Here is a 26,345-nt window from a genome sequence, read left to right as displayed (position 1 = left end):
GCGTTTATATTCTGATAGGAGAGAAGAAAAACGGTCGAGCGGATTTGCAACTCAATCCTTTCGCGTGCTCTCGTCGTTTTCAGGGTGGGCCCTAGAATCTTTCTGCCATCTTTAGAGGATATCCAGGGGAGAGCCCTTATGAGTCGTCCTTGCTCCTGTGTATAGTGTGTGTACTACACCGTGGAAAATGAATATTTAAAGGCATCCGCTTCGAGTCAATCTCCCTTGTTTGTAGTCGCCATTCTTTCGATGTACTGCGCGAGCATACGTAAGTTTGTTGACTCGCTCCTTTTTGTTTTTTTAAACACCTCTAGCTCCTTTCATTCAGGAATCAAGAGTTAGTGCCCTATCGCCTCGGTTTTTCCCTTTTTTTCTGTTAACTTATTTGGTCGGATTCTTGTAAATATCGTCAAGAAACTAGCCTGCCGCTACAACATGTGCCGGTCACGGGGGTTTTGTATCTCTCTCGTGTGCCGATCCGTTTCAATTTACGGAGCATCAACGCGACGGCCAATTTGTGTCGATCGTCTGACGTGTCTTTCCTGTTCTTATTCCGATCAATTTTAAGGGCTTTCAAAAAGATATATAGAAACGCGGCAGACTCTGCTGCGCGGCGACGAGACACCACACGCGGCATGACATCTTCGCACATCACCGAAAGAAATTGATCAAAAAAGAAGAAGAGAAAGGGAAATAAATCAAACGAAACGATGAAGAGTTGCGAGTTGGGTGGCATGAAGACGAGGGATATTTTTTTTATTTCAGACACTTAAACCCTCCACCCCATCTACTGTGGGTGTCAAAACGGGTAATTGGACACGTCTCTACGTCAAAGAGTCAAAAGTTGGGGTCGAAAGATGGCCAAGATCACGCGTTCACCCATATTAATAGAAAGAGATGATACGTGAGCGGTCTGATGTTATCACTCGGCACACATTTACAATTTAACACAGTTTTATTCACGAGTTATTCATAGACCTTGTTTTGATACAGCCACTGTGACACAATAAGGCGAGTGTTGCCTATTACATTTGCTCTAGATTTGGGTTAGTAGTTTTGAGTTCACAAAAACCAAATACAAAATCTTATCAAGTTGTTGTTTGTTTTGCTTGTTTAAATTTAAGGATCAAAGGGACAATTCGTTTATTTTCAATTTTTCAACCATCAGACAGGACAGGCGGGGTATATCAACAAATGAAATTGGTGTGGCTGCACTTTCATCCACAGTGGTTTTTAAAAAAAGAATGTAAAATCTGAAATCAGGGAAAGACGCAAATTCACTGTCGATCCCCAAGACAATTTTGAAAATTAAAAAAAAAAAAAAATACAGGATCCTTTGAACTTGGCACCATTTAAACCTTAAGTTCGAGAAAGTACGCACGAACAACGTTGTTAAGCTCTGAGAGCGAGTAATCCTGCGTCACAGGAAGCTGGCGGAGTTGCGGCAGGACAAAACGAGGGGGGACCACAATTTCCTCGGATGCGTTGACCGACTAATGAGAGATCAAATAAATTTAAGCTAAAATGACCAGGCATTTTTTCGACTTCAATCAGCAACTTTACCTGGAGTCCGATAACGTTTTTCAAAATGTAAGCCGCTTTCTGGGCTATTTCCGTGCGAACCAGCCTGTGCTTGGCGGAGGGTACGGGTAGAGAGGACACCAAGTTGCAGAGAGATGTCAAGTCTGGTGTTAATTTTTCTAGTTGCATTCCCTTTTCACTGGAATTATCCTGCGTGAAACGAATTTAGATTTACAGATACGGCCACAATCAATCAAAGAAAGAAAAGAAAAAATTCAATACCTGCTTTAAAATTCGATCTACGGCTTTAACGACTGTGATGTAATTCCAATAAACCTTGCCCTTTAGGTACCAATCGGCAATCGTACTGAATCGTTCCGGGTCAGCCAAGGGAGCCAAGAGTTCCTCCAACTCCTGATAGGATTCAGACAGGATAGCTTCCGGAGCAAGTTCATCACAGATGACGTCATGGGCTTGGCTGTAAAGTCCAGCGGCAAGCAGGGAAGTGGCCTGCAGTTTCGGATTAAACGCATAGAGCGCCTTAACTGCTCGACATTTCTCGATCCACTGAGACGGAACGCAAAGTTTTTCGACCAAGAAACGCTCGCACTGCTCGTCCTTTTCTTGTCCGATATGACGGCCGAGGATGTCTTCGACAAACGCTTGAACGGAAGACGGTGACGATTTCAGATGCATCGCAACAAAAATGGCCCAATGCCAGAGGCCACAATTTTCCAACTGGGAAGCGAACGCAATCGACAACTGGGCAGCAGCAGTTTCCGAAAGATGTGAGTAGCCCAAGGCTTGGAGTTGTTGCCAGAGCAACCAAGACAAAACATTTTCGCATACGTTCCATGTGTGGCTCAGAGGATTGACCAACTTTTCCAGCGGAGTCGTACGGTGGCAGTAGAGTGAAATCAGTTGGAAACACAAGTCTCTGAAAAATGAAATTTTAAAATCTTAATGACAGTTCCAATGGTTAATCAACGAATAAAAGGCTTACCTGAACGAAGTAGATGTTTGTGAATAGGAAGGAGCTGGCTCACTGGCATAGATTTCAGCTTCGTTCTGATCTGACGATATTCCGCAAGCGGCCTCATACTCGAGCAAGGCGTCAGTGATGCTCCCAACCGGGGAAATGACGTACCATAGATGATGGGCCAATGCCTTGATCCAATCCATTCCTTCACAGGTGTTGATCTTGCCCTCAGTGGTTTCCCAGACGGTGATTCCAGCCAATAAGGCAAAGACGCGAAGACGATCTTGAGTGATGAAGGCATCGGCGCGGTTTTCCGTCCAGAGGTTCAGTTGGCGTTGAAGCATTCCCTTGAAAGCCAGGGACGATCCTGCTTGTGAAATCAGCAACGCCAGATAGTATTCGCCGTTCTTGTGAGCAAGGCGAGCAGCGCCAGCAACGTCGTGGCGAGCTAGTAGAGTCAAGACCTAACACCAAAACGAACAAGTGATTTACAATTTACACTAACACAACATTTTTTTTAAAGTTATGGATACCTCTTCTTCTTCATTCAGACCGGTGATATTTGTCTCCATGGTAGCTTCTTCCAGCCACTGCGTCAAAGTTTCTTTCCTAGCCATGGTTTCCGCGTGCGAACCCGCCTCGACGTCCAAAGGACCCCAAAGAGCGATGCAAAGATTCCAAACTTTGCCCATATAGTTGAGCAGCTGCAACGCCTCCGGATTGCCCTTGTTCTTCAGTTTGGAGAGTAAGCTCTCGGTGGCTGCTTTGAGGAAACCAACAGCTTGCGATCCTGGTACTGGACGCAGAGTTGGCACACCGTCAACTACAGTTGCCTTGGTTTGGTTCAAATACGTCGCTAGTAAGACAACGTATGGATTTTTGCTGTCAACACTGAAAATATCTTCTTCCAGATCGATGTTCTGCTTCAGATCAGACGTTTTCACCGATAATAGTGAGAGTCGAGTTGTGGTCGAGAGCTCCAAGTGTTGCAAATCGGGACCCCATCCTACACGTGACTGACGATTCTGGAACAAGGAAGCATCCATAACAATTCCAAATTTATCCCGAATGATGGATCGAGACAGGGGAATCTCAGCTGTGGCGAATCGTGGTACCACTTTTCGGCATTGTTCTGAATTTCGGGCGTGTTCCAATCGGACGTAAGTTGACAAGTTTTCGATTTCAGTAGTCTGTTGCAGTTTAGCTATAGCACTGAAGGATTGATCCATCGGTACATGCGACCTATTAAGGTCCTCTGGCTGTTGGATTCCGGGAATGGCGCTAGACTTGAAGAGGCTTCCTGGACTCTGCGCAGGGGAATCTTTGAAGAGGCGACTCATGTCTTTTCTTGGTGCAATCGACTGAGACATCCGCACAGATTGATCGAAGAAGCTTCCAATACCTGAAAGGAGATGTATATTTCAATTTGAGCAAATTTTCTAATAAAAATAATGAGCACAAACTTACCCATGGAAACGTCTTGCATATAATCGTTATCGGCATCGAAGAAAGATGCTTTCATAATTTGAACTCGCTGAGAAGGCATGCCCAATGTTCTGGCCAACTGCGTACTGACGGGCGGAGGTGACTGGACGCGCACCGAGTCATCGAACTCATCAGCGAACCGAGGAATAACCAAATCGTCTTCGACACCCATATCTTCTTCAAATGTCATCGACATTGAGGTGACTTGAGCAATCGTCGCAGACAATCCTCCTAATCCCATACCTACAAAAATGGAAACAACGACAAACGTTAGATAAACAAAACTAAAATCGGAAAGGGGATAAACATACCAGCACCAATGACGGTGGTTTGAGCTGCCTGGCCTTGTGTAGTTGGAAGAGCAGCAGCGGCTTTGGGTGGAGCGGCTGGAAGTTCACTTTCTTCATCAGAATCCTCCAATCCATATTTGGAGAAATGGTTCACTCGAAACACCCAGGATCCTGTTTCAGGTCGGTACTCGATGAATTTAGCTTGTAGGCGATGGGCAGCTCGGGCAAGTCGTTCTTCGTAACGCAAAACAGCTAATCTCTCAGGATTGGTGATGTAGTCTCCAGTGGATTTATCTACAGGCCAGACGCGGTCCAAAGTGATTTCAGCTTTGCGATTTAGTCCTTCTCCTTCAGGAGGTTTCTTTGAATCATCGGGGTATACAGTCACTTCCTTGTGGCGAAACAATACTAGACAACAAAAAAAGAGGGTTAACAATACGTTTTTTTTAAGAATTATTGTGAGGTCACTAACCAATTTCATCCAGATTCAAGTTCGCGACATCCAAAGGGCCTTCGAAAAATATTCGACCATAGCCCTGACGAATAATAGAAAACGAAGTAATAATACACTTCCCATTTTCATCCAATCCTTTGATTGCCAAGTCTTCCATGGTCGGCATTGTCGAATATCCGCAACGACGTAAAACTATGCCAGCAGGGTGAGGAGGCACGATTTCTTCTTCGACTGTTTCACTGATTTCCTCTGCAACAGTGACTTCCCCTTCTCCAAGGCCAGTTTCATCCAGCATACTACTGCGTTCTAGCATCGCTGATTGGTTAAGGAACGCAACAGTTGGTCTACGTATCTTCAACACAGTCAAACTATCATCAAGTTCTTCTCGGACTCTAAGATCTGGTCGAGAGTCTAGGACAACAGGTCTTTCTTCAGAAGGTGTGATTAACGGTGCTGATTTGATGGGTTCAGCATCATCGTCCGGCTTATTATCAGTATCGACGGTAGTGTCGAGGGAAATGGCTTTCAGTTGAAGTTTCTTGACACTTCGTCGAGGTACGAAGAAATCTGTTTTCGCTTCCGATCCAGCTCCGTTCTCCTCACCTTCTTCTTCGTCGCTCAATCCTTCAAAAATCGAACGTCTTCCACCACCAGTCGAGGATCCGTTAAGCAAAGCTTTCGTGCGGATTTTATTCGAGGGAAGGGGTGAGATACGGTATTGAGGAGGAGTTGGTGCAGCCCCGTTGGACAAACTGGTACGGGCGCTTGATTTGATCAATTCTTCTGTTTTTCCTGAAAACGCAATGAAACAATTAATGAATGAAATGCGTTCAACTGTGTTCATTCGAAGTGGCTTACCTGACGGTTCCAGCATTTTCCGGAAGAGAGGATGATCACTAGACTGAGAAATCTCACTTAGCGTCAAGATATACTGATGAATAGGCAACTGGGAACTGCTAGTTCCAGTAGTAGGCTGCGTCGTTCCGAAAGACATTGAAGTTGAGGGTGCTCCAATACTTGTGTTCCCAAAGAGTGAACCGGGAGCGCCAGTACCCATCCCACCAGTAGCTGTTCCAAAGCTAGGTGTAGTGCCAAAGCCAGAACTTCCAAAGGTAGTACCGCCAAATGGACTTGGCTTTGCATTTGCAGCCGATGCCCCGCCGAACATTGTAGTTTGACCGAATCCTAGATTCGACGGAGTTGATGTCACCGCACCAAATGTTTGCCCGGCTGGTTTGACTCCAAAAGCCGTTTGTCCAGGTGTGAACAACCCAGTTCCAGTAACACCTATAAAAAATACAGTCGAAATTTGTTTTGGTGCAAACACAAACAAACAACAAAAACAATTTCCTGATCTAACCTGATGTACCAAATCCACCGAACGCTGGCGTCGTTGTTTGAGCGGGAGTAGTTCCAAATGCAGGGGTAGGTGTCGCTCCAAAACCAGTTATTGGTTTCGCACCGAAGATGTTGGATCCAGCGGACTGAGTGGTTGTCGTTTGAGGAAAACCAAAACCTGCTGTTGAAGTCTGAACTCCCATTGCTGGCTTTGGAGTGTTGAAAAAGCTTTGACTGGTCTGCAATAATCAGAAATAAAAAGAAAACGATAAGTAGGAAACAATCTCAAATAAAAAGGAATAAATAAAAATATTATCATTACCTGTTGTGGGGCACCAAATCCAAATGCGGGAGCGGGTGTTTGTGTCCCGAAAGCAGGAGTGGGTTGGCTCGTAGATTGGGGACCGAAAATCGATGAGCCAAAAGGTTTATTTTGTTGTTGCTGACCGAAGAGACTGGGTTGCTGCTGTTGTTGCTGTTGAGGTGCAGGCGTCCCGAAACCAAATGATGATTGAGTGGAAGTAGCAGGTTGACCAAACCCCATGGGTTTTGCTCCAAAGGCCGAAGGTTGAGCTTGTTGCTGTTGAGGCTGTCCAAATAAGCTCGGCTGTCCCATAGCTAAATACATACGAATTATCTCTTTTGTTCATCATACACAAGAAAAATACTTACTGGGTGCTGGTGTTCCGAAAAGGGGCGTCTGTTGAGTTTGTCCAAATAACGGAGTTGATTGGGTAGTTGTAGTGGTCCCACCAAATAATCCTCCAGTTTGTGGTGCGGTTCCCGGGGTCGGTCCTTTCCGTCCTACAGAGTAGTCTTCAAATCTAAGTTCTTCCAAAGATTTATTGTCATATTCTTTCATGCATGTTATACACTGATGGTGTGTGTTTATTGTCGTTTGGACATTGTTTTTCATCTAAAGACCACAAAATGAAAATTATAATTCATAGAGAAAAATATGTGTATGAATAAATATTATACCATAGAGTCTGTCCCTGTTAGAGGACTGAATTTTACTGGGGTACCAGTAATGGCTCCACCAGTACCACCAAATCCCCCAATTGTGTTACCAAAAGATGATGTCCCAAACAAACCAGTACCCGTTGACGGCGTAGCTTGTGCTGTGGGCTGTCCAAAAAGTGAGGTGGTTTGAGTGGGCTGGGATTGGGGTTGTCCAAACAAGCTACTGGAGGTACTAGTTGCTCCAAAGCCAAATGTAGGTTTAGCTTGAGCTCCAAATCCTGTATTGGTGGCTGCTCCAAACATGCCAGTTGTACCAGTTGAAGGGGCAGTTTGTTGGGTATTAGATCCAAACATACCAGTTGAAGCAGCAGGGGCTCCAAATAGGCTCCCCCCTGAAGTCCCACCACCAAATCCTTTTGTTACAAAACCAACAACATGATTAAGTGCTCTTTGATTGCAAATTAATCAAGTTCATCAAAGTTATCTACTGTTTGATGAAATGTAACTATAAAACATAAATACCTCCAAAGCCAGTATTAGTTGCAGGTGCTCCAAATCCTGCTGTAGGTTGTGCTGCTCCAAAAGTGGCAGTAGGTGTACCAAACAAACCTCCCGAGGGTTGGCTTGTTGTAGTACCTGTGCTTCCAAACATCGAGGTATTTGATCCAAAACCTGTAGATTGGAAAGTTGGTGCAGCCGTTCCAGTTGGCTTTGCCCCAAACGAAGACTGCCCAAATCCTGTTGATGTATTTGTACCGAAACCGCCTAAATGCAACAAACAATGGAGGACAAACAAAAAATGTTGAAATTTAAATGGTGACGTAATGACAAGATAAGATACATTTGTAAACATGAAATATGCTTATGCAATGGTAAAGAATAAAAATTGTCTGGATGCATTACTTATGTTGAAATGTTGAAATTTAAATGGTGACGTAATGACAAGATAAGATACATTTGTAAACATGAAATATGCTTATGCATGGTAAAGAATAATAATTGTCTGGATGCATTACCAAAAGTATTTGATGTTGGGGCTCCAAAAGTGGGTCTATTTTGTCCAAACATTTTTAAAGATGTATCATTGAAGAAGCCGGCACACTCCGCAGCTAAGTAAAAAAGAAAATGTCAAAAATGTCTCCCAATATTTATGGAGTACGAAATGCAACACCACAGAAGTCTTAATCTCGGAGAACTCACAATTTGAACTTACAATGGCTAGCGGTCGTCACGCAAGTTTTTAGAACACAACAGTAATCTCAGCACGCGGGAGTCGTATGAACTTGCTGACAATTCAATGAAACGTTGAAAAGGCAAGACGGTGCTCATACGAATTACGAAAGGCAAAAAGCAGTTGCGGCGCACAAGAATGAGAATAGAAAGAAGGCCGTTTGACTGCGTCTTCCAGCGGTTAGTATTCATTAACTTGCATTTAGCAATTCAATATGTTTACAGTATGATGACACGAAATTTAAGAGGTGTAAAATATTTTAATTTATTAGAATTTGATTGTTGCAAAATTAAAGAGTTTTGGTTAGTTTTCGCAAAAATCTAAACACTGAGAGTCATTATAGGTGGCGCTACGTACATGGCCACCAAAGTTTGACCCTTGATTTAGTTGCATAGTGGGCCTTGTACTTTAGAACTAAACGCAACACTTACGTTTACTCCAAAATTCAATTTTTGAATTGTTGTGTTTTCTTGTTTGTTCAGGCAAAGTGGCTGACAGTTTATTTTTCATTATGAAAAATGTTCTTCTTTTTCTGAAATAGTTAAAGATTCAAGATATTTTTTGTTGTAATAAGTTTCGCAGTCGTGTTAAACAATGGGCCCTGGTCTTGCGAATTCGAGTGGGAGTTCTGTTGAAGAAGATGATGTTTTCAGTTCTCAATTTGCTGCTCTTCTTAAGCCAATTCGAGAGCTTACTAAACAAGGATGTTGGGAGCTGAATATAGCTGATAAATTGGAGGAATATGTCCAGTATATTCAAGATTTGCGGATTGAAGTTAATGTAAACGGGGAGCAAATGAAGCTAGATTTTGCTAAGGCTGCTATGGTTGTACAGAATAGTGCACAAATCTATAGCAAGAAAGTTGAGCAGCTCTGGCTTCTTCTCCAAGAAGTGATTGAGTTTTTAAGTTCGAATGGGTAACTAAAATCATGTACTGTACAATGTTTTACTTTCTAATAAAACACATTTCTCTCTACTCTCTATAGGAATGGTAATGAAAATGATGAAAATCAAACACCTGGCTCCAAGATAAGAAGAAATCACCGAAAAAAACATCACAAAGGAGATGTAGATCTTATCACAGAACCAATTCCACTGAAGTTTAGAAAGTTTGGCTCAAAATTAAAGAGAAAAGCTACAGCCAAAGACATAAAAAAGATCCAAACTTTACCGTATGAAATCTTGCAACTAGAAGAAGTTATAGGAAGCTTAAATTCTGTTAAAATTAAACTCTACACACTTTCAAACGAGCATTTGGGTTACCCCTCTGATCTAAGATCTAATTTCCCCTTTGACCCTTACACTTTGTTTTTGCAAATCCATCACGCAAACGGATTTAAAGTACATCCCGAGAGAGATGTCCTTAACGAAAACCAAGGTAAAATGAAAAATGTGGATATTTTTTTCCGTTTATTAATTTATTTTATTTTTAACGAAGAAGCTGAACATTCCATCGCAGATTTGGTGCCAACCGAACCAGTTCCTATAGCATCTATGCACCAAGATGATCTAGAAGTCGAACCTCCTAACTTGGATGATTGGCAAAATGACGGAGAAATGGCCTCAGAAAACGAAATCATTCCAGATGGCCTCGAAGAAAACGGGAACTCCAACGGTTTAACCGAAGAAGTCGTTGAGAGAATGCAACTACGCCAGAGAGCTCCGGCTCCAATTTCTGTGGTACTCATTAATTCTGTTTTTTTTTTTTATTAGAACGAATGTGTAATATTTTTTTAGATAAATTTTTTATTACATTATTGATCATATTTTTACAGGAGAATCAAGTAAAAGAAAAAGATCCTTGGGGTGGTATGGATCCCTATTCCGAAAGTGACGCTTTAAAGAAACCTTGTGGAGCTCCGGTTCGATGCAAGATGCCTGTTGCCTTGTAAGTTCCGATTTTCGGTCAAACTGCTTTATTACGTCATTTATCAAACAATCGCTTACAGGAGAAAACGGAAAGGGGTGGGGAAGGTTCCCGTAAATGAAGAAATTTGCGTAGAAATAGACGAATTTCTAGGGAAAAGTCAAATCATTAAAAAGCCCGCCTTAAAATATTCCCAGCCTGAAACCGAATTCTGGGAAGATTACGTACACTTTACGAAAACAACTGGGACCGTCATTAAAAAACAACAAAAACTTCGGCCTGAAAGTCAGTATATTTTGAATAATTCGCAAAAGAATGTGGAGTAATGTGTCCTTTACTCCTATCAATAAAGAAAATATCGCGGAAGGGATCGAAGAAATGGACCAACAGGACATCAATAACGAAGACGATGACCATTTCCACAAAGATACCCCAGAGTTTGAAAATAGTTTTGACAATTCTGGTGGTCTTGGTAATAATTCTTAGTTCTCCAACTTAATCTCTCAAATTGAGATACTCACTCATCAGCCCCCTCCCCCTCTCTTTTTTTTCAGATGCTTCATATGACGGTTTTCATCCCGAACTACTTGGGGATCCGGTAGAAAAGGCGAATCCCTCAAGAGAAATGGATGAATCAAAACAGTTTTTTGAACTTGTTCAGCAGTTTATGGCAGAGTATACTGCTTCCGCCAAAGTACATACGATTCATTTACTTCTGATGAAACATTTATAATGAAATCGGTCGCATATATTTATCTTTCAAGGAATTTGTAACATCGACTGAATCGACCCGCCGAGTTCAGGCGTGGCATGATATGATTCAACCGAGACTTCGTGAGGCCGAAATGCGTCGTGATTTTGATATTCACCTTTATGGAAGTCGCATAATAGAGGAATTCGGGTCTGCTGCGCCTATAGGAAGCCAATGTGCTTTTACCAAAATTGTTCATGACCAACCGAAAAACGAAGTAGCCAGATATTTTCTCGCCACTCTGCAATTAGTAAGTTTCATAAAACCTACAGTTCAATTTCGTTTTGATATGCAATTTTATTAACAATTATAGGCAAACGCTTACAACGTGGAAATTCAACTTCAAGATGCTTTAACTCTCGATGGAGTGGAACTAAAACTCCTATCTCGAGAGAGGCATCACGAACACATGGACGATTTCATCTGATGAACTGTCAGCAAGATGTTTGGTCCTAATGGTCCATCAGGGAGAGACGGCCATATCCACGTCGCTGATATCCTTTTGATTTCCTCCATCTTTTGATATATCTGCGATAAAAATGCCATTCCATTAACATACCTTGTTAATAAACAATTTGAAAGTTAACCAGGTTTTCACTTTTACGTACCGTGCGATAAGTCTGAAACATCCTCAATGTCCTGATCTTCGTCTTCTTCCTCTTCAACTTCCATGTCAAATATGCGAACCTTTCTTTTTGACGAAGAAAAGATAGCGGCAACCTTTCGACTGGACGATAGACCGAGGGTAGTAGCTTGAAAGTCGTTTAAGACACGAAACGAGCTTGCTTCAATAAAGGTATTGACATCCACTGATCGAAGATTGCCTTGGCTGAGAACTGATGAAACGAAAACATCTGAATGGAAGGACGAGTTAAAAGGTCCTCGCCGTGACACAACGGGAGCCAAATGTTCGCGTAACAGACATAGACTGAGTTGTACGAAGATGCTATTCGTGCTGCGTTCGATCGAAAGCAAAACTGACATGATCTCGTTGTTATAGAACTGCAGATCAGCTATTTTATATTCGCCAGGAGGTAGATGGTCGCACTTGCCAAAGGAGAAGAATGCTGCTCGAGTCAAGTTCTTACGTTCCTTCTCGGAGGCAAATTCAAACAGGTAAAATCCTGAAGAATGAGTGGTCGAATTTGTCAAGCCAAGAAGATTACACCGATCTTTTGGTTGGTTGATGGATCGTGTTGTGATTCTGATCTTGTCCAGACTGTCCGAAGGACAATCTAACGTCAGGTCGGTGATAAACGGCAACGACGCAGTCTGTCCAACAGCTGAAGGAATAGCTTCGAAACTGGCTTTGACCTGATGTTCCAAATGGGCGAACTCTTGAGCAAGAGAGCGTTCAGCACGGGGTTGAAATAAGTCCGAGTCCTGAAGATTCGCAATAGATGGACAAGCTTCTATCAACATGTCCCAGGGTCTAGTTTTAGAGCTGGCAACAAACGTCAGCGGCTCATTCCTCAAATATTGCCCAATACGATCCAGACGTACTTGTCCATCGGTCTCAAAATCTTTGGCGAGGAAGTTGGCGATAAACCGTACATCTTGCTGGGTACTGGTGGCAAGCTCAGGTGGGATAGGCTCGTCCGAGAGGCGCAAGATGGTAACGTAAAGCCAGCGGAAGAATGTCTTGAGGTACTTGACAGAACCATCGATCACCTGTTGAAGCTCAGCGGTTTTGGCGGTAAAAGAGCCGGCCGCCCGGTATGCAGCCAAACACGAATTGACTTGGAGGCCGAGGCATGAGAAACGATCTTCTTGTTTGGCCAGCCCGCAAAGTTGTGTCAAATAATGCGACAGTTGGTAGTTGGCACACACGATGTGTTTGATGAGCAGTTTCTGCATGTTGCTGTAGGATAACTCTACGGCTTGGCCGATTCGTTTCAATCCTTTGTCAGTCAAGTCAGTAACAAGAAATTTCTCCAGCTTGATCCCGGCGTGGCCAAACATCAGGAGCTCCATCAAGTCGACAGATAAGCTACTCTTGCCGTCGTTGCTTTCATAGCGAACCATTTTCGATTCGAGGTCGACTAGTGCATCCTCCCATGCTTCTTGTAGAGCTTTCTGAGAACTGATTAGACAGTCCATGAGGCCAGTTATCTGTCGATAGAGAAATCCTAGACCGTACAACTCTTTCAAACAATGAGTTATGAGTGGGGTTTCCACAGTCATGAGTAAAACTTCTGAGGATCCGGCACGAACATCGGCTAGTAAACACAGTTGGCTGTGATCACCATTGGGGAAAACACTTCGTACAGGTCCGATTGAATCACTCCCACCACTCATTTCTGAAAGTTTTAGAAGGCAGCAAGGAAAGAGTCCAAAGGCGAATCCATAAACTAACCCATTCTTTAGTCCAATCCACAAAATGCTCAGTAATTCTTCATGTTTCAATCCTTTGTCGCCATCAAGTGCTGACCCAGCATCCAGCTTTGAAGAGTTAACTTTCAATGGTTGAGGCAGCAGCTCTGGCAGCAAGAAATTGTCTGCCTCTTCTTTCACACTCGTGCTGCAGTTTTCCCAGGAAAGAGCTGTGATGGGTTCCTCACATGGGTTGAATGTGTGTACTACTTCTCCAGATTCAACGTCAACTAGAACCACATGCCCAGAACTGTATCCTACAGCTAGTATCACACTGTCTGGTCTCCAAACGATCGCTGTGACTTTCACACCATCACCTCTTTTAGAAAGCTTCCAAACTTTACTCCATGACAACCTCCGCAGAAAAACCTCACCTACAAGAAAATATCATACAAAAAATGTTATTATTAAAGGGACACAATGGAAGAAAGAACGATTGCAAGTTTTCACCAGAGCTGTTTGAGACGGCAATCAGATCTCGTCTGGAAGACCACAAAAGGATTTCTGTTGACGCAGTTCCAAGAATGTGTTTTTCGTCACTCTGTCTCATCATACACGACACCATTTTAAGCTGATTGTGTTTTTACACGACAATCTCGATCAGACAGAAATTCAGGTTTAATGTACATGTGTTTACAACTTTTCGAACTTTTTTCGGTTTCTTCTGAAGGCAACTCTAGCACATCTAGCGGTCAATTTTTAAACTGTCTGGAAACAGTCAGATTTGAATTCAACCTTTTTGTTACGTGTTACCTTCAAAGTGTTCAACGTTATTCGCTTTTTATTTCAGTCACCACTGGAGGCCAACTGTATCGCATGGCTCTTGACGTCCATGGCTGTAGTTCGTTAACTGAATAAATAGGCACACAGCGTGATAGAATATCTTCCCAAAGTTATTTTTTTAAGGCATTTGCCGCCGCATTTTTCAACAAGCATAAGCTCGTCTATCCGTAAATGGATACGAAATTGAATTCGGGTTTCTGGCAAATAGGATAATCTCTTGGCCAAACAGAAACCCAGTTGATAACCTCACCACGTAAAAAATGAGCGCTATTCTTAGGCATCGAGGATTAAGCGACGCATCGCTACCGTGCGTTCGCGGGTGCTAAAGAAATCGATCGGAAAATAACGAACTCCCTGTGCGACACGATTATTTACCTTCATGAGAGCTTGCTCTGTTTTCTGCTTGTCTTGTCGCCGGTCGTTGATAATAATAAAACGTCATGCTGCTATATACAGTAGCAGTTGCCTAATATTTTACAGCACTTAGCCTTAGGAAAAGGTGTGGGCGTTGACGGGGTCTCCCATTTCGTGCAATGTGCAGAAGCTCTCACGCGCGTGGGGGAACACTTCTGCTCCTTCGGAGTGGCACAACATTGATTCATTATTTATTCGTTATTGTCGAATTTAAGGAAAATGTGCTTTTACGTCTAGACGATTGTGTTTTCGTAGCAACTTGTAATCGACTTAAAAGAAACCATGCACGCAGTCAGATGGGAGAAAAAAAAAGTCGATATCCAAATAAGAAAGATTTTCTTCTCCAAATGTATATTGTACCAGTACCTAGCCAATATAGTGCTCCTGGAGAGAGGAGCAACAAGAACCTCGATTTCCACACAACTACTTTGTTTTGCTTGCTGACGTTCTCCTGTTCACACAGTTCAATGATTGCGGATTATGCGTATCAATGCTCGTTATTCGTTGGACTCTAGAGACTGGAAAAAAAAGCACGATTATGGAGTTGGATCTTATTTGTATTCAATACAGCAGTCTAGCGGGACCACCAACGTTCTGGTCGGTTTGAGGTGACTCCGGGGGGACACTGCGAACGGCGGGGTAATGCATAGCAACCACCGTCGATATAGACTCGAAATAATAGGAGAAAGGAGAGTTCATCCGTGCCTAGCCAACAAGAAAGCTTTATCCTATATTCAACAGCGATTGAATATTATTCCAACATTCTTTTTTAAGGCGATTCGGATTTGTTTTCTTTGCTTTAGCTTTAGTTCCTTTTTTTAGTCTTGCAGTGATTTTTCCGTTATTTGACATGAACGTTTGTAGTCGGGCCAAGATTAGATCATTGGTTTCGCTTTGACCGAATGTGAGGCGCTTGAATCTCGTGTTTCTTGATGCAGGCCGACACTCATCAATTCGACGGCAATCGCGTAATTCTCTTTTCCATTCACCAGATAAGCAAACAGCACAGACTATTCAACACAAGGACAAACAGAAGAGAAAACGTGGAAAGGAAAGCGTAGGCGGAATAATATCAATTTTTCTATCCCCTTTTCTTTTCCGCATTTTCATTCTTGATGTGCCTCTGCTTGTTTTTAAAAGAAAAGTCAATGTTCAAAAATAGAACATAGTACCGCCGTCGATGCATTGCATGATTGATCTAATGTGCCTACGTAGATATCCTTAATGGGACCCTTTTTGTCCAAGTTTTTGTCCTTTTGTTGCTTCTCGACTCGCAAAAAGAAAAGAGCCTGGTAAAAAGAAATCAAATTTGCCCAGCTATATTAAGACTTTGTACTATATACACGTCCGCTACGTATTTCCTATCCAGAGTTCACGTTTAAAAGCGTGCGTATAGAGTATAGACTTTATCTATAGGTGTATTGGGTGCACGGGTCTTATTATTGACGTACGCCCACCCAAGTGTCGTATACCTACCTTTTGATCAAAACCAGCAAGGTCTCGTTTCCCGTTGTGAACTTCAGTTATGGCACAACAGTCGCCAAGATATGATCAATGGGCGCATCATCAAATCACTGCCATCGACGAATCGTTTGTTTGACAACGCCAAATTATAAAAGTCGAGCCGGATTCTGTACTCTTCACTTAACGCAAGTCACCGAGTTAAACGAGGTGACGTCAAACTTCGTCAGCGCCAAAACTGCTATACGTGTTTTACATGCTAAAGTCAATCCCGTCATTTTATTTCAATCAAAATTACTATATAATCAAGGGGCCTTATAACGGAAGACGAAAACCAGTCGAAACCAGGTCATTCTCATAACAGCTTGTAACTTACGAATGGCATTAAATTTAACCCTTCAACATTTGGGTCACATTTCTCCTATGAAGAAAGTAGATTCTTCTCCTAGGACACCAGAGCAACATCGAACACGGATGTCACCACCCCCTTCCACCTGATACGTAGGTTACATCCCATTTTAATTAGATTAATGAACCAACACCCTACAAAAAGTTCGGAAGAAGAATAAAGAATGTATGGGAGAGAGACGAGAAGGAAAGTTATTACAACTAGTTAAATAAATGGATCGCGCTGGAGAGAGGGGGGGTATGTACATAGTATATACGGGGAAATATCAGCACGCAAAGTTTTCTCTTTCGTATACATTTCCCGCTACATCCAGACAGCTTTTTGGGGGTCTTGATATAGTAGATATGCTGCCTTTTAGTCACAATGTTTTATTACTATTAATGCGATGATGCCGATAATAAAACAGGGTATAGATCGGCGGTCGCCAGTCACGCATGCAAGTCGTATGTATCAACGTGACCGTTTCCATCAAATATAAAAAGGTGAACCTTTGTGAGCTTTTTTACGGCGTGTGCCGACGTGCTGTATAAGTTCGGGCGTCATGATTGTTCGCCGGTCTCCGTTATTGGGCGCGGTATCGTTTCGTTCCGACTGTTTCTCCCGATTCGTCTTCATCAGAATTCGTTATTAACTGCTCTAATGGATGGTTATTAAAAAATACCCTCGATCGTTCAACGTGAATATCAACACAGGCATTCATACTAAACCGCTGACGTACAGTCGTCCATCATTCAATTCAATGGAGATTAAAAACACTATAGTGGATTATGTACAGGACTGCTGGTTTTGATTCGTTATAATTCTAATCAAACAGAAGGTGCTGTATTGCGCGTAAGAAAACAAACTCTATCGGGATGAGGTACGCATAAGAGTACATAACCAAAGGACTATACGCGGTGCATGCATGATATGCGCCACCTCATCTTGGAGACCTTTCACGCAACAGCATGGCACAAGTGCTGATGATGTGTGGGTGACATCAGTTCTATTTCCGAAGCGTGACTCTACATTGGGAAAATGTTTCTCTTTCTTTTGTTTTCCTTGGACTTTTGCTTGTCCTTTTTTTTCCCCCACAGAAGCGACAGCGGTATATGAACGGACGTAGACACACATAGTTTCTTGCGGCCCCGCCAACGCATCACGCATTAACACCGCTTGCTGCACGGAAAACAGGATTCCCGGCATTCTCCGGCCCTCCTGTCGTTGGGTGCCCGTTGGCCGCTCCATCAGTGTCTCCAGCTGCTGACGACCGCTTTGTTGGGAATTTTCTGGTAGCTACAGATGAAAAGTCGTCAGTTTAGATGGCCACTCGTCGTCATCGTTACAAATACATATATAAATGCTGTGGCGACTTTTACGAAGGTCGAACTGGTTTCTCAATATGCCCTCAGCGGGTCACGTACACGATCCTAAACGCCCTCCGAGCTATGCGCATTGTGTGAAAAGAGTATATATTTGGAAGGATACCAAGAGTGAACAAATAAGGTACTGTCAAATATTCTCTGGCGTCGCGTCTCGTATGAATACTATCCGCAGCGGACGTTTACGGTACAATAGCCACATCTCGATGCCGGAATCGTGTAAAGTGGAAATCGTCTTCCGCTGTAAAACAAAAAATAAAAGACACCACCAAAGTGACAGAATATAAACGACGCGGAACCATTGTCGACCGATTGCCCGCACTTTTTCGTCTCTATTTCGGGACAACTTCAACGTCAAGGAAATGGAAGGACCGAAATAACAGCACAGTGGAGAAAAAGAAGAAGAAGAAGAAGAAGAAGAAAAAAAAAAACGGGATTCCGGATGGGGATGAGTGGGAGTGTATAGCACGTCCTGATTGCATATTGTTTATAGGATGACACCCCCGCAAGCGATGATGATGGCGACGTGATAATTTAATGGTGCGCTTGGCTGAACGGAGACTCTCGGATGACGCCCAGAACTCCGGGATCTGCACGGAAAGAAGAAGAAAACCCACACGGCAATGGTGATCTATATGGATTTCGTGACAGTAAAGGAATAACTTCCGGGGAAAGACCGGGCCAAAGTTGCTGCCGCGTCGGGATAGCGACGTTGGATATAACAAAAAAAATAAAAGATTTTGGCTGCTGTTTCGTGCTGATCTCACAACAGCCCTTGTTGTCTTTATACTTGGAATTGCAATGAACCTCTTGGCTATGGCGCAACACTGGCAACACCAACTGTTTTTCTTTTGAACGGTGACGTACTGAATAAATGAATGAAAATAATAATCACATATATAGATGGAAAGCTTAGATTATATTCGAGGTTGGAAGTAAAACTTTTTTTTTGTTAGATACGATTGTGTAGCAACAACTTGAGGGAAAAACCCTATGACGTCGGTCAATTGTTTGCCGAGGCCGTCGCCATCCGCTTGGCTCCCGTGTTTGTCTATTTGATGGCAACAAAAATGCGACAGAATCAGTAGAGAAAAGAAGAAGGAAAAAAAAAAAAAAAATAGGTTGCCGATGTCTATAGCTACGATTTCGTATGCAGGAAGAGAAAACAGCCGACGGGGACGAATCAACATCGCGGAGCGCGGGGGAAAGCTCTCAGGTTGCGGCGGCAGAGAAGAAGATGGAACGTCAACACGGGAGACCACCCGTAGGCGCAAACGTGGAAAAACTTTCCGTCTTTCGTCACATGTCAAACGAAACCATCTCCAGAACTCGGTTGTGCTGTTACAAAGAATAGAGGAAGAATAAATAAAAAAGGAAACACAACCCACTCTTGTTACCTTGTACGGAAACTAAGACTGTATCAAGTTTTCCCATGTTGATTTACATTTTGATATTTCCCCGGTGGTTGGCAAGAATTGCTGCCGTACGCTTTCGGCGAAACTTGCTGTTTGCATTCATGGCGGTGGCAGAGAACAAAATTTAACTTTTGAACGCAAATAATAATAATAAAAAAAAGACGCTATACACAATGGCGGCCTAATTGAATCGCAGGTGCCGCTCCTTTCTTTTTGTTGGCCAGAGGATTTTCTATACACAGTTTGCGAGTACCGTAGATGTAGATCTAATGGTTTCTGGCAGTCAATTTTCTTTGTAGATCATTCGTTTTCCCCTTTTTTTGATTAAAGTCTCAAAGGAAAAGTTACACTGCTGTGCGTATCATTCGTGAAAGTGTTGTAACCCAGACCAAAGGAGAGTGGGTCCCGACGGGTTCCGTACCGGTTGAAGAAGAGACGCAATTGTGTCTATGGGGATTCGAGTGTTGGCGGTCCCATTCTGACGCCCAAGTCAAGTGGGCACGAATCAAACGGCTCATGTCTAATGCGGCGCCTTTACACTGTTGACTCACATCAGCACTCTGCTTTACGATTATATAGAGGGGAAACCCGCAAAGAGAAGAGGTTGCAGTGAATCTTCAGGTTTCTTTCGATATTGCTGGAAACGCACCACATCCACAAATGTCTACGGTACGGGCCACAATATAGTGCGCAGTTTAATCCAGTCCGTAGGTTGTATACGATTTTCAATTGAAAACCAAATATCACCTTGTGCGTGTGAGCTCTCTGCTCTATATTCCATCTCGTTTTCAGGCTTCCGGTCGGCGGGGGAGGTTCGCATATATCAACGCGGGCACAGTCAGGGCGATGTCACATTCAGAAAAGAGTGAGACGCCGGCTATGCGTCGTTGCTGTTCATTTGGTGACGTCAACAATTGAATACCATCGATTTGATCTCATGTATAGTTTGTAGAATACAGACTGCTGCTTGCTCTTGTTTGGCTGACGTTGGCGCGTAATTTGAAATTGAATTTCTGAAATTTGATGAAAAACAATTGCGAGATAATTACCAAACCAAATGAGGAAAAGGAAATCCGAGAAAAAGGCATTGAACTATTTATTTTTAAATTGGGCTCTTTCGTAAGGCCTATAATTAGTCGCTTCGATGAGGGGAAAACGAAAACAGCATTGATAAAATTAAAAAAATCAGCAATCGAAGCACAGCTGAAATTCTTAGAATTGAATAAAAAAATAGACCAGCACCGGGACAGCACTCACTGGTGTACTGAAAGATTTTAACATTTTAAAATGATTGCATTAGCTAATAACGCAAATGACGACAAATTGATGGCAATATTTATTGATTGCCTTATTCAAATATTGATAGGCGCTGGGAATGGTTCATTAGACGAAAAAGTGCGCACTATGGATGACACGTAAAAGGAGATAAAGTACTCAGTAGATGCTAGCTACTCCTCTTCTGTTGTATAACAGACGACTTTCGGTCTTCTCTCGCCTGTCCCTCGCGTGTTGATTGCCTTTGTATATAGACTATGGGCGATGGGGTAGAGAACTCTAATCGTGTATGCAGGCAACATGACAGCGCCTTATATATATAGTCCACCCTCCACAGCACCACACATAGTCCGACACATAATGTATGGCCTAGCCTATAGTACATTGCGTGCGCTAACATATTTCCTCCTTCACCGAATTGCCGCCATATAATAAGCTTTGAAAATAACTTGTTGTGTGATCAGTTTCGTTGTTTCTTATACAACTGTCGCATTTCAAAAGCAACGGATTACACTAATGCACGAAGAAATGTTTTACAATTGATTCCGAGCTCTATACTTGAAATGGAGGCGGAATATTCGTAGAATAATAATTTGACTTTATAGATGACGCCCTTGGGGGAATATAACCAAGTTATAATACATCAATCGCGATACAGTAGACGATACGTAGATCTAGTTATAGCCTTTTACACTCTTCCGGTAAAAAAGAGATGAAAGGACTAAAGTTAGCAGAGTCTATAGAATAAGGCAGACATAAGTCCCGCGGCTCTATGGTTCATCGTAACTGCGCAGAAGACGTATAGAAAATTGATTACCGTACATACAGAGGCCTAATAAGCAGGTCTTGTGCAGACTCGCACGGAACTCGTTCCCTTTTTTTCTGGATCCGAGAAACAAGGGTCATTATATATAGACCTAATCTATAGAGTTTCCGCTATGACAGCTGACAGAATCTCGCACTTCTGTTGAGTCACGAGAGCACGTGAGAAAATTGAAGGGCAATCGAATAATGATATTGCGTCTCAATCAAAAGAGCAGAAAAAGGGGGGGGGGGAAATGTTCATTGACGCGTGAAAATTCAGGCTCTTCTTCCTATGATCTTCTCTCTTACACTTGGCACTTATTAGTTTCAGCTCTCAAAGGTGTTATGCCTCGATATTCCAACTTCCTCCAATGTAATTAAACTCATATACCTAAATCACCAACTTTCTAGTTCCAAATAATTTCACGACAAACACGGCTGCTGCTCTCGTTAGTTACACTGAGTAACGATGGTCTAGACTTTGACGATCGACAGCTCCTCGCTCATAATATAGGCCGACGACCTTTACAGAAAATTAAAATTCTCTGAGGTGATTAGTTGTACAGCATATGAAACAAAATTTCATTCTCAGCTGCTTTGGATTTATTTTTCCCTAGAATAAAAAAATAAACTCGTTCATATCCTAGCCCACGCTCGAGTATATGATATTAGCGGACGGGAAACGTGTATAATTGGCAAGGGCGCGGCACAGCAACACAGCATATGCGACTATCACTAAACTCGCTAGACTAAAGCGCAGCTTTTTCTTCATCCTCGTTTCTTTGCCAGCTAGTCTTGACTTGTCGATTCTTGAAAAGAAATAAAAGAACGAGGATCCGGAACCCCAGATGACAAAATGGCGTTGCTATAACATCCGAAAGACTAGATTGAATTTATCTAGTTCCGTACGTACAGCGATGTTGAATGTGCAGTTCTTTAGCTTTTGTCTTTCAATAACTTCCCAATAAGTTTTGGTTTCGCAATTTGCTCTGTAGCCTACGCACTTGAAAAAGAGAAGACGATCGAGCAAAATGACTAACGAGCAATTACCAAATGCCAGCAAGTAGATGTATCGTTCATTATGCATAACAGTTATTGAGTTAAATGCTACGTATGAACGCACTGAAACTTTTCGATTCACAGAATCACTTGACTATCTACCTTAGGCTAAAGCCTCTATACGGTAGCTCTTTTCTTTCCCTATTTTTCTTTTCATCCCGGAAATGTTATAAACCAAATCGGCCGTTGCCAGGAGGACTTAAAGAGACAAGAGTAGTAAAGAAATATAAGCTGAGTGTGAGTACATGACAAAGACAAGTCAATAAACTAGCTTATTACCTGGAAGTAAAAGAAAGTATAGCTACATCCAGTGCGGACAGCTTATTACGACGCAAGCCATTCTTATGACGTGTATAGCCTACACACAAATAAATGATGCCTTGGGTTGTATTCACAAAAGTGTTGCGCTTGAACATATGTGTATACTGGACACACTATATGGAGTAAACACGGACCCACCTCACTGCGTTTCTATATGCGACCGCAGGTACTACGTGAAATACTGCTCGTCTTCAACGTCACATCATGAAATATTACTCTTTTGATCAATATAATAGACAACAGATAATTGACTCAATTTTTTTCCCCTTAAACTATTGAACAACAAACTCAAAAGTTCCCCGTGGATTCTGTCTCACGATCGACAAGCAGGCCCACATAGAAAAATTCGGAGAAACCGTAAAAGTGTACAGCCTATACACAGGCACATAGAATTGGAAATTCGATTAATAAATCATTTAGTAATGGAAACCTTGAGCAATAGAAATCTGGCAGAGGAATACATACTTCTATGTAATGCGTTGAATAGAAAAATGGAACACACAATGAGGTACAAAAAAAAACTGATCATTACATTTGCCTTGACCAATTTCACGCACCCATAAACATCATTCATAAAAATCAGAGTCGTGATTACGTAGACACACGCCGATTTAGGAGTTGGCCAAGCGTCTAGCAACATAATGTACCAAAACAACTTTTGCTTTCTAAGGGGTGACTAATAGATATATTTCTCTGTATTTCGTCGGAAAACCTGGAATAATATTTCCGATCACATATATTTTCCATAAGGTTCCATATAGGGTCCAACATGATAGCTGCGCGTCTATCTCTTCCCTCTGTATAGAGCCAGCGTGAATGAATAAGATGCATTAGCAATAAATCCGCGGGACACATTGCCTATTGCTGTCACGTAAAATTCAATTAGCGTCACGGGGAAGAATCGTCGCTTCTCTATGATTATAGTTTACTTGTCCTTGTAACACGATTAACAAACTCGGCTTTTCCACCCACGTCTTCTATCCGTTTCTCAGAATGGCCATTTGGTTCGCGAGTCCATATACCTTTCTCTTCCCTGCCGATGACGCAATTCGATCCCCGGCTTCATGCTGAACAGCACTCCTCTTGAACGAGCTATACAGTCCGGCAGCTGGCTGGTATCACGAAACTCGCCGGCAGCTGCTTCCGACTACCCAAGACGCACGTACGCACATGTAAAACACTGATTTGATTGATCGTACTAGATGTTTTCATCGGCAATTCATCATCTTTGCCATAGCGAGGGGCATGTCTTTTATACTGGGCACGGCTTCGCTTTCGTTTTAGCACATGATGTTTCAATCCGGTAGATGTGAGCAAAGAAATTCGGCAAACGTGATTGAAAGGGAATTTAATGGAGCCCCTTGCTGGCCGGCACCAATCAGCACCTACTTATCATAACAAGTGTGAAGAGATGAGGTGCAGTTTGTATTGTACCACGAGCAGTTTTCTACAATGCGTTAAGCCGTTCCTAGAGTGCTGGCCGTTCCTACAAACACCTGTTTCTTAATAACATGCTATTGACGTCGGATGACGCAATTCGACTTGGGGTTCCCCATGGAGTTTGAATAATTGGGTCCTTGTAGCTAATCAAGTCAAACGTAGGCTGCGATAACAGTAAAATAATTATTTGCAAGTCGAGGTAACAAGGTGAATGAAGCTTCGCACCCTCTCCAGGCCAGCCCCAAACATTTTTCAATTAAAGATTTTTATTCAGACGTATTGGTTTGTCATAAATCTAAATCAGATACTGGAACCCTTCAAGGCTTCAACCCGCAACTGCGGTCATTTATTCTAAAACTAGATATCGATACAAAAAAAGAAAGAAAGATGGATACAAGTGGCCTCGGTGAATAACGACATGAGTTTCCAGTAGCTCTTGTCAACGACTGTCGAGCAATCGTGTTCGCCGAGCTGCTCTCGCAATCCTACCAGAAACCACTTCTTGGAAATGTGCATCTAATATCAACATATACATACTCCCCGTCCCCTTTTATGGCGGCAATGATTTTCGGATGGAAAGATATTTCGCTGCAAATAAAAGAAAAAGAGATGAAAGGTCCGCACGTTCGTCAAGAATATAACGAAGCAGAAAATGTCCGTTTCTCGCTTTCTTTTTTGGTCTGGACGATATTCAGTCGCTGCTCTCGTCATCGTATATAAGCTATACAGTCGCTTGACCGTATGTAATAAGGCAATCTGGCGCTTCTTTTTCTTTTCCCCGTGTTTCACGTTCCAATTCTCCTTGACATGTTTTATTACATTCAAGGGATTTTCTTTTACGAGGGGTTTTCCCCACCAACATTTAGATGGTGACGCTCTATAACTGGTTAGTTCAGCGCTTTTAACTTGTCCATCACGTACCGAAAGATACGCGCTTAAGACTCGGATGTGCTCTTACTTTTCCACAATTTCTGCACCATGGAAACTAGGACGCTTTCATGGCCAGATATGGTGGAATTATTTGTCCGTGTTGATTCATAAGCTAGATAGAGAAAAGTCTCATCTGGAATTCTGGATGATTCGTTGCTATTAAAGAGGAGGTGCCGGTGAGCGGCAGGTCCCCCTTGTTAAAAAAATGGTCTTGTTGCACATTGCTTCAAGTGTTCAAGTTGAAAATGTTTCGAATGTGATGGTTTTTCGGTTTTTCTACCCACAGAAAAAGTTGTGAGGTACAAAACCAAACAAGTCTGATCTGCAGTCGTTCAACAAATGAGGTATTTAATGAACGCTTAGTGAGAAAAAACAAAAACGGAGAGAGGAAACAGTTGCAGTCAATTGTCTAGCTCAGGAATAAACATACCATCTAACGATTCATAATCAACCCCACCACATTGTCAAAAAAGAAGAATAGAGATCAATTTTGTCCTACCTTTGTGCCTGGGGAATACAGCCAGGCATCTACAGTTGCTCCATCCATCCGCTGAAGAGTTCCATCCACACCAGACGGGATAAGGTTTAAGGGTGTCCTCGTGAATACATCCACATTCACATGGGCGTACACCAGGATTTGAAGAAAGGGGAATTGAAGAGATCCTTAACTCGGCCTACATCGGTAGTTTTTCCAATGCAATGGGATACATTTCGTCTAAATAAAAATAGAAAAATAGGTTACGAAAAAATATTGACAGAAACAAAAGTCTGTAAAAGTTGAAAATGAGACACTGTGTAAAACCCAATTGTAACAAATGGGAGAATGAAAGGTTTAAATGTAATACACTGCATTTATGCAGGTAATGTAGCATTGAAATATCTAGTAGGTCACAGGTCCATAAAAGTAAAGGAAATCATTTTACCCTGGAAGCGTTGATCCTGAGATTGTGGCTGACGACCAGGTTAACACCTGCACAAGAAAAACTTGCATGTTGTGTCTGACTTTTTAGAAATTTTCAACTAAGCGACAGCAGACGACACTTATTCAATTTCTTCTTATCAGCATTAAGCATTTAGCATTAAGCATTAGCAATTACAAATGATAAAAAATCAAACTCTTCCCTCAAAATGCGAACCGCTCAAAAATGATAAGGGAACGAGTTTTAGTTGAAACCTAATTTACCATTTTTCTTTGGTATAAAACCGGGAAAGTTTTCAGGCCTCAAACGGCCGCCTACAAATTATTCAAATGCCGTAGTATACGGTTCGTTTTGATAAATATACAGTAGGTTTCCCCTTTTTTCCATTTTTTATTTCTATGTCTCAATGAGCTCACATAAAAACCAAACTGGTAAAACTTGCTGGATGCGGTTGGGAGCTGTCGTGAAATGATTCACCGTGAAAAGCGGGCCGGGAGATGT

General features: G+C 42.3%; 3 protein-coding genes and 1 long non-coding RNA gene across 6 annotated transcripts; 1 reads left to right on the top strand and 3 right to left on the bottom strand.

The window, feature by feature from the left end:
- Positions 1-1,126: 1,126 nt before the first annotated feature.
- On the bottom strand, positions 1,127-8,385 carry LOC124310834 (nuclear pore complex protein Nup98-Nup96-like). 2 transcript variants are annotated; one of them, XM_046774894.1, is made up of 16 exons: positions 8,244-8,385; positions 8,047-8,139; positions 7,553-7,795; positions 7,049-7,443; positions 6,740-6,983; positions 6,390-6,685; positions 6,090-6,306; positions 5,588-6,016; positions 4,748-5,521; positions 4,297-4,683; positions 3,968-4,228; positions 3,034-3,902; positions 2,525-2,964; positions 1,804-2,458; positions 1,564-1,731; positions 1,127-1,493 (listed from the first exon to the last, which is right to left on the bottom strand). In XM_046774894.1, exons 2-16 carry the CDS (start codon positions 8,096-8,098, stop codon positions 1,353-1,355), a joined length of 5,571 nt encoding a protein of 1,856 aa, XP_046630850.1. In that variant the 5' UTR covers positions 8,099-8,139; positions 8,244-8,385; the 3' UTR covers positions 1,127-1,352. The 2 variants fall into 2 exon arrangements, with proteins under 2 accessions (XP_046630850.1, XP_046630851.1); XM_046774895.1 differs by having other exon boundaries at positions 8,231-8,380.
- Positions 8,386-8,670: 285 nt separating this feature from the next.
- LOC124311045 (condensin-2 complex subunit H2-like) lies at positions 8,671-11,465 on the top strand. Of its 2 annotated transcripts, none has more exons than XM_046775313.1 (9): positions 8,671-9,178; positions 9,248-9,639; positions 9,703-9,941; positions 10,037-10,149; positions 10,211-10,413; positions 10,481-10,600; positions 10,683-10,822; positions 10,893-11,129; positions 11,193-11,465. In XM_046775313.1, exons 1-9 carry the CDS (start codon positions 8,856-8,858, stop codon positions 11,304-11,306), a joined length of 1,881 nt encoding a protein of 626 aa, XP_046631269.1. In that variant the 5' UTR covers positions 8,671-8,855; the 3' UTR covers positions 11,307-11,465. The 2 variants fall into 2 exon arrangements, with proteins under 2 accessions (XP_046631269.1, XP_046631268.1); XM_046775312.1 differs by having other exon boundaries at positions 9,700-9,941.
- LOC124310966 (anaphase-promoting complex subunit 4-like) lies at positions 11,157-15,038 on the bottom strand. Its single transcript, XM_046775164.1, has 3 exons — positions 13,703-15,038; positions 11,488-13,626; positions 11,157-11,407 (listed from the first exon to the last, which is right to left on the bottom strand). The coding sequence occupies exons 1-3, from the start codon at positions 13,815-13,817 to the stop codon at positions 11,343-11,345; spliced, it is 2,319 nt and encodes a 772-aa protein (XP_046631120.1). The 5' UTR covers positions 13,818-15,038; the 3' UTR covers positions 11,157-11,342.
- A 363-nt stretch (positions 15,039-15,401) lies between these two features.
- Positions 15,402-25,916, bottom strand: LOC124311757. Its single transcript, XR_006910207.1, has 3 exons — positions 25,848-25,916; positions 25,424-25,639; positions 15,402-17,594 (listed from the first exon to the last, which is right to left on the bottom strand). It is a non-coding gene; the product is annotated as an uncharacterized LOC124311757 (long non-coding RNA).
- Positions 25,917-26,345: the final 429 nt, after the last annotated feature.

This window comes from Daphnia pulicaria, chromosome 8, assembly GCF_021234035.1.
Source record: "Daphnia pulicaria isolate SC F1-1A chromosome 8, SC_F0-13Bv2, whole genome shotgun sequence".
Taxonomy (NCBI): domain Eukaryota; kingdom Metazoa; phylum Arthropoda; class Branchiopoda; order Diplostraca; family Daphniidae; genus Daphnia; species Daphnia pulicaria.
Note: the sequence above shows the minus strand (reverse complement) of the source record. Positions and strands in the feature narration are given on the sequence as shown.

What these genes read in the sequence shown, in the direction of transcription:
- LOC124311045 (XM_046775312.1), top strand. Translation starts at nt 8,856, where the DNA reads ATGGGCCCTGGTCTTGCGAATTCGAGTGGGAGTTCTGTTGAAGAAGAT. An exon ending in GAGTTTTTAAGTTCGAATGG is followed by an intron (nt 9,179 to 9,247) that starts GTAACTAAAATC and finishes TACTCTCTATAG; the next exon opens with GAATGGTAATGAAAATGATG. An exon ending in TTCTCGCCACTCTGCAATTA is followed by an intron (nt 11,130 to 11,192) that starts GTAAGTTTCATA and finishes TAACAATTATAG; the next exon opens with GCAAACGCTTACAACGTGGA.
- LOC124310834 (XM_046774894.1), bottom strand. Translation starts at nt 8,098, where the DNA reads ATGTTTGGACAAAATAGACCCACTTTTGGAGCCCCAACATCAAATACT. An exon ending in CGGTGGATTTGGTACATCAG is followed by an intron (nt 6,017 to 6,089) that starts GTTAGATCAGGA and finishes TATTTTTTATAG; the next exon opens with GTGTTACTGGAACTGGGTTG. An exon ending in TATGCAAGACGTTTCCATGG is followed by an intron (nt 3,903 to 3,967) that starts GTAAGTTTGTGC and finishes ATCTCCTTTCAG; the next exon opens with GTATTGGAAGCTTCTTCGAT.
- LOC124310966 (XM_046775164.1), bottom strand. Translation starts at nt 13,817, where the DNA reads ATGGTGTCGTGTATGATGAGACAGAGTGACGAAAAACACATTCTTGGA. An exon ending in TGCCGTCTCAAACAGCTCTG is followed by an intron (nt 13,627 to 13,702) that starts GTGAAAACTTGC and finishes ATTTTCTTGTAG; the next exon opens with GTGAGGTTTTTCTGCGGAGG. An exon ending in TGTTTCAGACTTATCGCACG is followed by an intron (nt 11,408 to 11,487) that starts GTACGTAAAAGT and finishes TTTTTATCGCAG; the next exon opens with ATATATCAAAAGATGGAGGA.